General features: G+C 36.7%; 1 protein-coding gene across 1 annotated transcript in view; it reads left to right on the top strand.

Annotated features, from left to right (window-relative positions):
• The window catches only part of CPS1 (carbamoyl-phosphate synthase 1), a 118,127-nt gene that overhangs the window by 98,261 nt on the left and 4,874 nt on the right, over positions 1-14,992 (top strand). The window contains exons 31-34 of the mRNA XM_033111655.1: positions 1,354-1,443; positions 2,821-2,991; positions 5,218-5,292; positions 8,149-8,247. Coding sequence (XP_032967546.1) covers positions 1,354-1,443; positions 2,821-2,991; positions 5,218-5,292; positions 8,149-8,247 — 435 coding nt within the window. The remainder of the gene's footprint in view (positions 1-1,353; positions 1,444-2,820; positions 2,992-5,217; positions 5,293-8,148; positions 8,248-14,992) is intronic.

Raw genomic sequence — 14,992 nt, 5'->3', positions numbered from 1 at the left:
AGACTCCAGCCCCAGTTTCTGATTCTGTTCTGGGTGGGGCACCAGAATTTGCATTTTTAACAAGTTCCCAAGTGATGCTGCTGCTCCTGGCCTGGGGACCACATTGGGAGAACAGTGCTGCTCGTGATGCTAATATTTGAGAGCTACTTGCAGGTGCTCATCATATAAAGCAATGCTTCTCAGTTAGAAGCAGGTTTGCAGCAGTCACACGGGAATCTTCTGGAACTGATGCTTTTGCTATCCACCCGTAACTTTACTTCAAACCAGAAGTTTCTGATGTGTCTCTTTCTACTCCTCTTTTAGAACCAATGTTCTAAAGACCTTCCCCTGAATAACGACTAGGCCTCAGTAGGCAGTATGTACTGCTAGGTATACTAGCAACTCTTATCTTAACTAACGCCTGTGGCTGTTCCTTTAGTCTTCAACTATATTCGGTCAGGCTTGGCTTTTTTAGTGAGCCTTTTCAATAATCCTGCCATCAGGTTCAAGGAAGGTCTATCTGTCTATCTATACACTTAGTTGAATTCTGATAGTTTGACCTTCTTCTAGAATGTGACGGTAGCAAGATGCTTTGTAATGTCTGTAGCATGAAAGAACAACATCCCAGATTTCAAATGTGCTTCAGTTTCTCATATCAAGATAAATGGCTTCAAGAGCTCAGGTTTTTCCAGATCTCTCAGAGCTCAATGTGCCACAGGCTCTACTTCGTTTGATAACCAATTTAGTTGCTGAACCACTCTTGTAAGTCTAATGAATGAGGAGCTCTTGCAGTCAGTGCCCCCTTCTGCCTCTGGTTATAGGACACAAAATTCCTATATGTGACATGTGGAGCCTCCCTGCAAGGAAACACCATTTCTTTCTGACCATAATATGTATTCATGTAGAGTCCAGGGCAGCAGAAAAGCACATAAAAGTAATCTCCCTGGTCTCTTTCCACTACCATGTAATTTTGGGGGCCTGCACCTCTCAGCAGGTGGGTCATTAGATTGATAAAGAGTTTGGTCTTCAGTTTCTGGTCCTGAAGGAACTAAACTGAAAGGACTCTCTCTCTCAAAGTAAAACCAGGATATATAATCGTAGGTAGATAGGGGCATCTGGCAGAGATAATCCTATAAAATTATTTGTTCTTTTCCCTGCAATCCTGTTATAAATATTTAGTATTTATCATTTTGTTAACAGAAGCCTAACCATGGCTTTTATTATTGTTGTTGTTGTTGTCGTTATTAGAAATGTAACTCTCTGTAAAGAGAAATTACAGAAATCTAAATGTAAGGTTCTGTAACTTTTTTGTTTGTTTGTTCTTTAACTAAGGTATGTTTTTTATAGCATTATATCATTGTCCTTTTGATCTAGGTGAAGGATGCTACCCGAAAGATCGCAAAGGCTTTTGCCATCTCTGGCCCATTCAACGTCCAATTTCTTGTCAAAGGAAATGATGTCTTGGTAAGAAATGACAAGGTGTTTGAGAGGACACCACTGCTGTGTTAGGTCATGTTGATTTGTGTCCCTCTGGTAATCTCTGTGAGCACAGATACAGAGCGGCTGAGACTCTGCAGCTCTTCGTATCTGAGTATGGGATTTTGCACAGCGGAGAATGCCTGCCTTGTTTGAAGGCACGGGCTCGGCGGTACTGATAGTCACAACTTTGTAAAAGACTCCGATCTGCTGGAAAGGAGATCACAGTCTGCCATCTCCAGTATAGTACAGATGGATACCGTGACTATCATAAAGTAATCTGAACATGTATAGCAGTTATAAATTGCATGCACTGTAGTGTTGCTTTATTCTTTTCCGAGAGCAGGAAGCTATATTTTGTATACTATTTACCAAAAAAATAGAGAAGTGTTAAGTCAGCTAGCTTAGTCTTAATTAATTTAGTCTGTGTAATTTAACCCATCAGTAACCAATATGGATTCGGCATCTGCTATGCAAAGTAATATGGTGAATACAAAGATTTATAAAGCAGTCACTGCTCCTAGAGATCTTCAGTTTGGTGAGGACTGGAAAGGAATTTGTAGATAAGCATCGCACAAGCTAGAGTATAATAGCTGCTAGAAGGAATGCACAAATAAAATGATATTGGAGTCATAGCATAGAGTGACCATGCTAGTGTGAGAATGTGTGTGTGTGTGTGTGTGTGTGTGTGTTTCTGCACACATGCACGTACATATGTACATGAGCATGCATTTGTGTGTCATATGTCTGCTTATCTAGATTGGGATAAATCATAAAAGATTCCAATGAAGATCTTGTATTGAACTGGATCTGAAAGATTGGCTGGAAGGAAGGTAGAGAGTACATTACACATGGAACATCTATGAGAAAACTTGGCACATTTTAGGAGATACTGACTACTTTGGTTTAGCAAGATCATTTTTCTCAGGAAATAGTGGAAGGTAACATGGAAAATAAGACTGGGGCCAAGAAAGTGGCCCAAGGTAATACAAGGACACAGAGAGGCATGTTGAGACAAGAGGGTAGAAGGCCGTCAAGGACTTGACTGATCTGATGGCCAGTGGAAATCCAGTGAAGGCTTCTGGTAGGGATGTGGCATTACCTGAACTCTGCATTGACATCAACCTGTCAGTAGTATATGGGGATGAATTATGGAAAGGGGATGGAAGACAGCCAGAGTTCAAAGATACTGACTGACGAAAACCAGGTAGCAAAAGTGGGAGAACAGTGGGGAAAAAAGGGAGAGGCCGACAAAACAAGAGCTAATCCCCAGTCAATAACAGCTGGACCCCAAGTGGCAGGGAGAATATTAATATTGTTGTCATTGGCTCTCACCATTCTTTCTCTTTTGAATCTTCTCTCCAGGTGATTGAGTGTAACCTGAGAGCTTCTCGATCATTCCCCTTTGTTTCCAAGACACTCGGGGTAGACTTCATTGATGTGGCCACAAAGGTAATGATTGGAGAGAACATTGATGAGAAACCTCTTCCAACACTGGAGCATCCCATCATTCCTGCTGACTATGTTGCAATCAAGGTAACATTTGAAAAAATTCTATTAGTCATTATTGTAAATTCCAAGGAAATTAAACGAACAATTTTTCATCAAAATAATCTTGATATTCTATGAAACTTCCAACTAAAGGGCTGAACCTGGGACTTCTGATATTTCCTTTGACTAATGTAATGCAGTTGCACTACAGTCAACTTTATGTGAACTACTGTACATTTCATAAAAAATGTTTTTAATTATTTAGAACTGTATAACTTCAAAACTAACTAGCTGAGTAAATCATAAACTATGTTTATGCAACTGATGTAATTGGTGCCAGTTTAGTTGGTAATTAGAAATCATGGACACATTTTGTTAGGATAAGACTTGAATTATACCACTTTTGAATTGTGCCAAGACTTCAGGGATGCATGAATCTTGGAAGAGTTTTTACCCTGGGATGTTGGTTAAATTCTTGCCATGTTGGCTACCTTCACTTAGTTCTGTTTCTTCACGGGCACATTTTTTCCACTTAAGAAGTTGAGATAGCAGTTGCTGTTCACAGTGGTGTTGTGAGGGTGATGCAATTGCCAGCACATTTATGACAAGTGACCAGGAAAATTTAGGGGATTGTTCACTAATTTCCAATACTATATTTGTATATCTCTAACAGTACCTTATAATAAAGCCAGTGTTTTCCTCTAGCTGCCTCAGTGTATCCATGCACAGAGTATATATAACTATGACAACTTTTTGGGACAGGCATGATGATTAGTGAGATATTATATAAATATATTTAAAATTTTACGTGAAGAGCACAATGAAATTAATTTATATTTTGTGATATAGTTATGTGGCATTTATGTATTTTGGATGCTTTCAAAAGATTTCCATTCCTATATGTACTAGTGACCTCAACCATAATTGTGTTACAGCTGAGACTCTGACTTCTGACTTTTGCAGTGGAAGGTTTAGTTGAAGGTATAAATCAAAAAATATGTATTAATCTTATTTAAGTTAGTAATATAGGATGCATTGGATTTTATAGCGCATTAAAATGGAATGTCACTTTTTATGTTGGAGGAGGGTGACATTTTATTCCCGGAGACTATAACAAAACATAAATTGTTAAAGCTCTCAGTGAGATATATATACACAATTTTTGTTTATTTGTTTGTTTGTTTGTTTGAGACCAACAAGTAGAAGGCCCCGAAAAACATTTTCTCCCTGGAGATTCTATAGATAAGTTTCAAATTCATGTTTCTTTGTTCATAGATCGAGGAATATATACATACATGCACACATGCACTGACATGTGTGTGAGACAATTTCCAACTAAAAACAATATACATTTTTCAAAATACACTGTATCTTTCAGTTTACCTCTTTCCTAGTTATCATTGTATATGAATCTTGACATTTTTCAAATTTCTTATTCATAGTTAATCTTAATATAGCTCTCGTGAGGTCGATACATATCAACAGATGAAGGTATTGAGAAGCTGGAGTTCAGGAATGTATAATAACTTGACTAAGAGAACCCAGTGAAATGACTTCATGCTAGAATTCCCATGAAAACTTAGAGGCATGCCAAAAATCAAAGGAGCAACAGTCTAGACTAGATAAATGTATACAAGCAAGAAACAAAAATTCGATTCTTAGTGAGTTCCACTGATTAAAATAAATGAAAAAGAAGCATTCCTATCTATGTTCTGGTTCATATGAAAGTTCTGAGTAAAAGTGTCTCTAAGTAGAATGTTTTTTTTAAAAGCTTTTTAAGAGGTGTCAACAACAGTTTAATGTCTCAGAAGTCAGTTTACAGACAGAAATTTCTGGCAAGGTGGCTTGTTTGTTGCAAGTTCAAATGATCAGAACAAGAAGAGGAATGTTTCAAAAGCCAACCAAGGAAAAAATGTGTTTGAAATCTGTGATTGGAGAGGCCAATTTTAAACTTTGTTTGAAATCACTCCAGTAAGAATCTGCATAGGCCAGATTAGAAACACTGGCCTAGACTGGTCACAGGGGCCCTATTTACAGAAATAATTTGTGATTATTTAACCCAAGATTTTGGCCAAGAACTCAAGAAATTCTTGGAACAGAGTTTTAAGGCTGTTTTTCAAATCAGATGCTTGGACCAAAGAGATTTTTTACATGTCTACCGTAGACTAAATAAATCATGTGAGAGATAATTCACCAAATCATATATTTGTCCTCTCTTAGTTCCTGTATACCTTTTCTCACATATCTCCCCCCCCCCATTATTTCTGACAGGCTCCAATGTTTTCCTGGCCCCGGTTGAGGGATGCTGACCCCATTCTGCGATGTGAGATGGCTTCCACTGGAGAGGTAACTAGTTAATGATCCATGAACACTTTCATTAAATCTACTTTGAAATATATGGTTTTATATATAGTCTGAATATAGTCAAGTAAGTTGGTAAGTAGTAATGGAGACACAAACTTCTGCTATCAGAGTAAATCTGAAAGGGCTTAAGAATTTTGAGCTAAAGAAAAATATTTTAGTCGGTGGAACTGTTACAGCTGTACGATGTCAGAGGGGTAGTAGATTGGGGAAGGAGGGTTATCACTTTGCGAGGGGTGTAAATGTCTAACTATTACATTGTTTCATACACCTAAAATGAATATATATATATATATATATATATACACACACACATATATATGTATATGTACATATATATGTGTATATATACATATATATATTTACATATATATATATGTATATATATGTATATATACATAAAAGTCTTTTGTGGACCAGAGTCTAAATTCTCACTTATTTGAACATGTGACTATAACACATGTGTTCCTAATTCATTTCCATATTACACATTGAGAGCATCTTTCAGATACTCCTCTAGACAAGTAAATATCTTCTGGTCATTCTTTTTATTTTAAGGTTCTCAGGTCCCTCTGCAATAGCACCCTCTAATTAGATCATTGGATTTTTACCAGCAATATGTAGACTGAATGTACAGCATTAGAAAGCTCATGGACCTAAACGTTGTGTAATGTGCAGATAAATGCAGAATCCCAGAACCCCTTTCAAAGCTGCTTTAACTTCCTGGGGATTATCTAGAAACTATAATGGGATTGGCCACTGGATGTCCCTCTTCACTTGTGTTGGGACTCTTGTCAGCGGGAGGTTTCTTTAAGAATGCGAAATGTGTTCCTTGTAGAGAGCTGTCAGATCCTAGAAAGTTCCCTACATGTCAGTGTCAGGACATTTTATGAATCACCTAGCCTTGACAGACTTACTAGATCCAACCTTCAAATTCTCATCAGTGCACATCGGAGTGTCAACATCAGACTGGGAGGCATCATTGTTTCCTCTTGGTATTAAGGAAAACCTGAAAGGGGAAAATGTTTAATTGCAACCAAGATGTGAGGTTTTATATGATTGCCTGGTTACAAGCAAGATCTGTGATAAGAAGCCAAGTGAGACAGGAAGGCAAGCAGTGAGAAATAAATGGCTATCTTGTTTGTGTTTGGACTGATGATTGCCTTGTCTAGCCTTTTTGCTGCTTCTTATAATTTAATAGGTGAGAACACCCAACTTTAAGACGAGCGACCTCCATTATGTTTCTCAGCTGTTGAAGGAGGTGCTCTCTGGGTTCGTCTTGGTCCCATGATCACTCAGTAACGGGGCTGTTTTCAGCTGGTCCAAGGTTCAGATCAGAGAAAGAGCTCTTTTTCTTCACGCTGTTTGCTCTAGTGTGGCAAACGTATTTTCAGGGCCTAAGTCTATTCTGTCTCCAGGCATACATTATTGGAGTTATTGAAATATGAAAGACTTAGAAATTTGACTCCCCTTTTGTTGTAGCTGTTTTAGAAATGTAAAGAGAGAGAATGCTTCTTCCGTTATTAGAGTCATATTTCCAAGTGTCACTAAGTGTGATATTACAAGGTCTATTTTATAACTGAAATCAGAATAATAATCTAGCTTAGTGAAATCTCAATTATGCATCAAAAAGACATTTTCATTATTTGAATGGCTTGTGGTGGGACTGAATGAACCATTAGCTCCTAATCCAGGTATGGGGCATTTTATTTTCCTAGCAGTGAGGTGGGAGTGTTAGTCCTAAATTTTACTTGAATATCTGACTACGTTATTTTATTTTTTTCATTTGTTTTTTTTTTGGGGGGGAGGGGTATAAAACTGCTGAAATCTCTATGTGTTGTTGTATCTGCACTTTTGATGAGATGGCCCTTAGAATTAGATTTCCAAATTAGAATTTGGGTCCCATTAACTTAGGTTGACTTTACTTAAGTTAGTTGGTCAGTACTTGACCAAAGAAAACATTCACTGTGGAGTATATACTGGTGGTGGACTGAAGGTCATAGTGATGACAACTTTCCTTTCACAGTAAGAAAGTCATTTGCTTGAAGAATGACTTTAACCATCAGTGTTATTTACTATAATGGTGGTTCTGTACCTGTGCCAAACGATGGTGTGCAGGGCAGAATCTACTCCCATCATGCTCACATCCACCACTTGTTCTATAGTTATGGCGGCCATTTGACTCGTAGTTACATTGTAGCACATTACCCTCCGTGAAGCTTTTGTATTTCCTAACATTATGTATTAGTTTGCAATTTTTTTTTTATTGATGGCTGTGGTATTCGAACTAGTAGCAGTATATTTTTGTTCATTTTATGAATATTATAAAAAGAAAACAAGCTCCTTTGAGATTTTCATGCGTTTATTGAATTTCGCAGAAGGTTTTCCATAAGCTATATGAAACGACTCCTAAGCAATTGATCAGCAGTTATGCATTTGTGCTACTGACCTGTGAATTCATGCACTGCTGCATAGCACACATGATATACACTGTTATTTAAACATTATGTCATATTAACATTTGGTAACTAACCACATTATGAACCAGAAGCTGTGATTTGTATCCAAATAACTCACAGTAGAATCCAGTTATGTTGTTCCATGGAGTGTTGTTGGACAGAGAAAGAATTGCTTATTCATTCATTATGCTTAATTAAAAACATAAGATACATCTGCCCTGGCCAGTCTTTTCATCCCTGGATTCAGCTTGTATGGGCGACTCAATAAAATCTGGCAAGGAGTAAATGAGTAAAGTGCTTGCCATTTGTATTTTTTTTTGGTAAGGGTAGTTGACTATTATTTGCTTCCTTTTATTTTATTTTTTTCATTTATTCTAAACAGGTGGCTTGCTTTGGTGAAGGTATTCATACAGCTTTCCTAAAGGCGATGCTTTCCACAGGATTTAAGATACCCCAGAAAGGCATCTTGATTGGAATACAGGTACGCAGTGTGTGGTTATGTGCATGCCCATGGGTACATGCTGGAATGGTTGTGGGAAAGATCCTCAACTGTGGTATATAACAGGAGAAATTTTTTTTAACTTCTTCTAAAGAAACCACCAACTTATAGAAAGAATGATCATTTGTTCTCTATATATTCCCTGATTTTTGCCTTTTTCCATTGCAGTGGCCAATATGAGTAAGTGAATAAATAAAAAAGAAAGAAAAAATCTCCAGTGGAAGGGTACTTGTTCTGAAAGATAGTCGGGGTATCTTATAAAGAAATCTCTTCTATTCCTTGGTTACATCTTTCTATGTTTTGCTCTTACTTTGTTTCCTCTCTCTCTCTCTCTCTCTCTCTCTCTCTCTCTCTCTCTCTCTCTCTTTTTCAACTTTCCCCTTTACCAGCTCATCCATGTCATAGTATCCACTCTCCTATCTGTAACTATCACTCTTAAATCTTAATTCTCAGCCATCTCATATTTCCAACAATCTGTTGGCTACCTCTATCTGGATGTCTCGAACCCAACACATTGCAAGCTGAAGTCATGTTATCCCCTCCTGACCTTCTTATAGTCATTCATTCACATTTCAATTTCTACTCAATGTCAAAGATTCAAATTTGAAGAAGACATGGGCATGATTTGAGAAATTTGGTCAGTCTGACACTCTATGACTAATTGAAAATTCTTGAAGGGCAGTGACTTTAATGGTCTTATGAGAGGCAGTATATTCCACAGTATACTGTGCAGGTTCTTGAAATACCATTTGGTAAGTCTTCTAAATCAAAACAGGGTGAAATAATTATAAGTGAATATCTTCATATAATGAAAAGGGCGTTATTGGTTTATTATTGCAAGTCAAATGTAAATCAGTGCAAAATGGTAGCCAGTAAACATTTGTTAGTTGGAATAATTATTGCAAAAATGTCTGACTGTTCTGTTTATAAATTTCCTGAAAAATATTAGATGCTTCCAACTGGCCATTCACTTTCATTTGAGATTAGTAATTCTTGGCTCCTATGAAAACCATAGATGGTGTTATATATCACCCCTGCCGTACTTTTAATAAACTCTAACCCTGCATGGTTACATAAAAATCATTAAAACATAATTAGAACAGTACCAGGTATCCTCAAGCCAGTGGGTGATTATTATAGATGCCATCTCATTAGGGTGTCTTAATATCAGCAAATTAGACTCTGGAGACTGCGTGGGTAGTGGCTTTGAAGAAGTTTCTGCAAAGAGTAACTTGGGATTTGTCTTTATAAAGGTGCCAAAAGGGTGATGGTGAACAGTTAGAGCCGAGGCTAACAAGATGACTTGCAATTGCGAAGCTTAATGGCAGTTTAGAGACACATCACACCATATGAGAGACTCATTACATTATAAATGGGAATTAAGTATTATTAAGTCACGAGTATGAGAGTATTTGCCCGACTTCCAGTTATGGCTTAAAGTTTAATGTGAGACCTGGGGGCATTCAGAGGAGACCATGCCCTTAGTTCTCATCTTTAAAACTAATCATACTAGCGCTCACATTGTAAAATACCAGTTTAAAAAGGCAGTGATGTATAAAATTGTGCTTTGTTTGGTTTCAGTGCTGCAGGGAAATGTGAAGCAAAAATTAATTTGATCCCCATGAAATGTTTGTGTATTTTGGCATTAGTGCACAGAAGTTTTGCTCTGTAGGAACAAAAAGGGTTTTGGGGGTGAAAAGAGTTTTCTTAGAGCAGTGAGGTTCTGTTCATTGAGGTTCTAGTTTTCAATGTATTCTTTTTTAAAGAAAGCAATGTTCTAGCAGTTACAGGAGTTGTGACAAAGAATGTTCTCCCTGTGCGTGGGTGCATAATTTTAGGTGTTTAAACATATATGTATTTTAATTACAAAGTTTAAAAAAGTATATTTAAATAAATATTTAATAAAATTACATTTAATAACATATTTGTAGCTGTAGTAAATTTGATTGGAATGACTCCAAGCCTTCAGAGAAATACAAGAATCATTTTCTGAACTACTTTATATGGGAGGCAAGGAAAAGCTGACTTCACCAATAGTTAATGTGTAGTCTTGCCATTATGATATGAAGACTTTTCATTTACAACTATTTTTAAAAATATATAGTCATAAATTTAAATGAACAATATGACAGAATATACTAACTAGAGAGTTACTAGCTGTGAAACTCACTGGGCATCTTTTTAATTAGAATGGGACCAGATCTAATCTTAACTTTCTCCCCAAGCTTCATAGCAACTGTGGACAAAGTAATTAGGGTCCCATATTTCAGGATACATTGTACTTTTCAAAAATCATTTTATTTAACATTATTCCACTAGATCAGAAGAATTCATATACACTTATTTGTCTATATAGAATCAGAACTGAAAAAGGACCTAAAATATTACTGCTAATATACAAATGGGGGTTAGGTCCAGTAAATACAAGGGGAGGCGTTTAGTTGAGTTATGTAATAAAGTTGTAAGAAAGAGAGTCCAGAATTTCATTTTTATTTCTTAATATAATCATTCCTTTAGTATGATGCTGTATAGAATTTACTCACAGGAGAGTCCTGATTGCTAGCATTATTGCAGTTAATTCGCCTTATTATTACTTTGTGTGTAAATAGGGAGGATGGTCAATATCTATCCCATTTATTCGAGGTATACTGTGTTTCCCTGAAAATAAGACCTAGCCAATTAACTCTAATGCATCTTTTGGAGCAAACATTAATATAAGACCCAATCTTATTTTACTGTAATATAAGACCAGGTCTAATATAACATAATATAATATAATACAATACCCGGTATAATATAATATAATATAGTATAGTATGATATAATATAATATAATATAATATAGTATAATATAATATAATATAATACAAGGTCTTATATTAATTTTTGCTCCAAAACATGTATTACAGTTGATTGTGCGGCTAGGTCTTATTTTTGGGGAAACACGGTTTTCTCTTTACTTTCCCACTCTGACTGATGTGCCTGGTATGAGTAGAAGGATTTAATTGAAGATACCTTAACTTAATTTTTCACAACAAGTTACAGGAGAAAATTGGGGGAAAAAGAACTATGGAGGAGAGGTAAAAGTGATTCTGAGGCAGGAAAGATTTTTCCTTATTGTTGGCAGTTTAACACATATTTTAAATAGTAATTATTACTAGCAAATATCATCCATGTTTCAACATTTAGTAAATAGATATCATATAAGTGTGTGTGTGGGGGGCTATGCATGCACTCATTGGTTATACTGCAGTCTCCTTTTCATTTCTCTTTCCCACCCTAGTCCTTTACTCACACAGACCCTCTGTGTCTGCTCTCCCAACGTTAAATCCTATAGGTCAAATTACATGGGAAGTTTGAAATATTCATAACATCAATCTTGTATGTAACTAGGACTTAGGAAAAACAAAAATCAAGATTTAGATTTTGCTAAAGGATCCTTGTCAGCTTAACTACCGTGTTTCCCGAAAATAAGACCTACTAGGACCATCAGCTCTAATGTGTCTTTTGGAGCAAAAATTAATATGAAAACTGGTATTATATTATATTATATTATATTAGACTGGGTATTATATAATATTATGTATTATATTATATTATCTTATAGTAACATAAGACCGGGTCTTAATAGTAATTTTTGCTCTAAAAGACACATTAGAACTGATGGTATGGCTAGGTGTTATTTTCGGGGAAGCACAGTATTACATACACTGTGTCTACCAGGAGGCTTTCCACAGACATTGATACTATAATAATATAAGAAAAGTTGAATGCAGGTTTGTATGGCAACAAAATCATCATTGATTCTCCTGCAATGTTTCCAGCCTCCTTTCATCCCATCAGCATTTATTTTTAGTGGCTATGAGTAGGCAATCTGCCTCATTTTGAAGTTTTCTGGAACACCCTTTAACAATGAACGATTTACTCTAGAGTAGATCAAGAGCATGCACTGTTTGTTCCCCTCTGATTGGGCTATTCAGGGATGCTGGTGGAGAGGAGGCGCCATCCTGACATCTGCACTTCAGCATTGCTCAGAAACACAAAGCAAGCATTTTATTTGACAAAGACAACTCCTAGTGACATGAATAACCTTTTATCTTCAATACAGAAGCATTAGGAGCAACCATAGAGTTGTCAATCTAGACGTCCCTGGAGAGTCCACAGGCATCACACAATATTAAGATGGCTCTCTGTTCTGCAGCCAGAAGCCAGAGTAATGTGAAAATGATAATCGGAGGAAATAAATATAGATTTTTTTTTTCATTTTTAAAGGACTTTCTTTCTATAAACATTTTCCAGGAAATAAATCAGCTTGTACTTTTCACCTCTCGTTACAAATGGTTTCTTACCCAGGTATTTTCAATCAGCTATTAAATCTGGGGCTACTCAGATGCAAGCTGACAGCTGTAATTTCTTTTTGTAGAGAGGCTGTTTTATGTGTCACAAGTGTTCAATACGTATGTGATAGAAACTTATAATGTGGCTGTGAAAGCCAACACCCCAGACCAGAAGGCGGAGTGGTTCCCTGGCTGGGAACTGCCAGTACTGTCATGTCAGATATTTATCTTTTCCACTTGGCGGACAGCCCTGAAATAGCTCCATCATGAGGTTCTGACTGGTGTCTACAGGTCTTTGAGGACTTGCTGACTTATTTTACTTTAAAATGGCAAAGACAAAAATTACATCCTAGTACTCCTCCCTCCACATTTTTCACTGTCTTTAGCCAAGGTTAGTGCACCTTCACCTCAAATTATAAAATGCGAGACGGATGGCCCTCCTATCTCTCACTATTGCCTCCTATTTCTAGACTCACATGTGTGTTAGAATCTTCAGGGGGTTTTGCTAAAATGAAGATTACTGGGATTCACTCTCAGATCCTGATCTGGGGTGGGGCCCACATTTTCATATTTCAGCAAATTTCCAGGTGATGCTGATTTCCCAGAGAACCACATGTTGAGAACCACCGTACTTGTGAAGTGGTATTTTAGAAAACCAGGTCAACATTTTGTTATCACATGGCCATATATTATTAGTGATTTTTTTTCTAGGGGAAAATTAAGAGTAGGTGATTAATTTATCAATTAGTCAATAAGTGTTTATTGGGCACTTTTATGTTGAAATTTCTAATGTACTTTGGTGCTTACTTAAGTTTGTTTTGTGTTTAGCAGAAGATCGCAATGTGCTGTTCCATATTAGGGGTGTTTGACAAAATTCACAAGTTAATTTAGACTATTTCACGTATATTTACTGTATTTAAGAAACCTTAAAACATGAAGAAAATGCTGTCTACTTGAATCCCTTGCTTTCCAAGCAGAATCAAACTTGAACAATGATTGTCCTGTTCTTTTGTCTAAGTTAGTCTTAAAGAGATTGGAACATATCTCGTTAAATTGCCATAATGTCACTGAGTTACGCTCTGATTTTATACTTACTTATTTTAGTTTTTATATCTGACCATGAGCTTCTTGCAGCTAAGCCCCTTTCTTCCTGTTTGGTCCTAAGCAAGAATGGAAAGCTACTTTCCTGGGCATGGTTACAACTCGTGTTCTAGAAGACTGTCATTAATAACTCCTGAGTGCGGGGGTTAGCCAAGACTCATCCAGTTGCATTTATCTTTTCTATTTGCCAATAGTTTTCTCTCATAAAACTGCAGTTCTGGGATTGAGAAGGCCTGAATCTGAAAGGATTTTATATTTGAACATAGTCTTTGGGGTCTTTTCCTAGGATTTAGATCTGTTCTCAGAAAGCCTCTGTAAGTAAGTTTTAGGAGGTTTAACGGGTTGAACAGTATTCAAATTGTGCAAGGACCTTGATATGTTTTATCAAGATTTGTAATTTCTCTGAAACTGAAATAAGATCATATCTATTATTTTTTTTCAACCATTACTAATATGGTTTCTAACTAGATAACAAAACATTTGCTAAAGTAACCACATTCTGTCATCTGTGTGCAAACTTTTTACAACAGCCTAAATATTCTCCTTTAAAGCAGAATGGATGTTTTTAACTTTGTATGATTGTTTATATTTGATTCAGCTCGGTGATTCATATACTCACATTAATGAAGTCAAGGTCAGGGCTGATCTTTGGGTTAGCCATTTAGTTTTGCTTTCTTCCATCCTGAACACTGTCTTGCAAATATTGGCGTTTGGCCACAGGAAGGAGGTATGTTCAGAACTGGGGAACCCTGATGGCTGTGGGCAGGAGTCCAGGGAAGGCAGGACCTGGAAAGTAGATGGATTCAGCTGGGGCTTTACGGAGGTCACAGCAGTGGACTCTAAGGAAATATCTGAGCAGTCAGATGGAACGTTAAGGAAGACTGTCTGGAAGTTAAATATGTGTGAGGAGTAAGTTAGTTTGTGTTGTAAGTTTGACAGCCAATGGAAGAACCCAGGATTGGGAACTAAGGTGCTGGGGCATGAATCTAGTCTCTGGGAAGGTTAAAAAACAATCATTTTTGTTAATAATAATGAATATTTAATGAGAACTATTAATAGGGCAGTAATTATGCTAAGTTGCTGTATTATACGCAAGTAGTGCTTCTAAATTCATTCCTTGACTACTCGCAATGACCTATGACTCCGATACTGGTACTATTCCCATTTAACAGGGAGGAAAGAGCATCGTAGAGCAGTTTAGTAAGTTACTCAAGGTCATGGTTTATTGTGGAGCCCCAAGAAGAAGATACACTATTATTCTTGTTGCTGTTTTAAAAATGAAGAAATGG

The sequence above is a fragment of the Rhinolophus ferrumequinum genome, chromosome 8, assembly GCF_004115265.2.
Source record: "Rhinolophus ferrumequinum isolate MPI-CBG mRhiFer1 chromosome 8, mRhiFer1_v1.p, whole genome shotgun sequence".
Taxonomy (NCBI): Eukaryota; Metazoa; Chordata; class Mammalia; order Chiroptera; family Rhinolophidae; genus Rhinolophus; species Rhinolophus ferrumequinum.
This window is presented reverse-complemented; position numbering and strand designations above follow the sequence as displayed.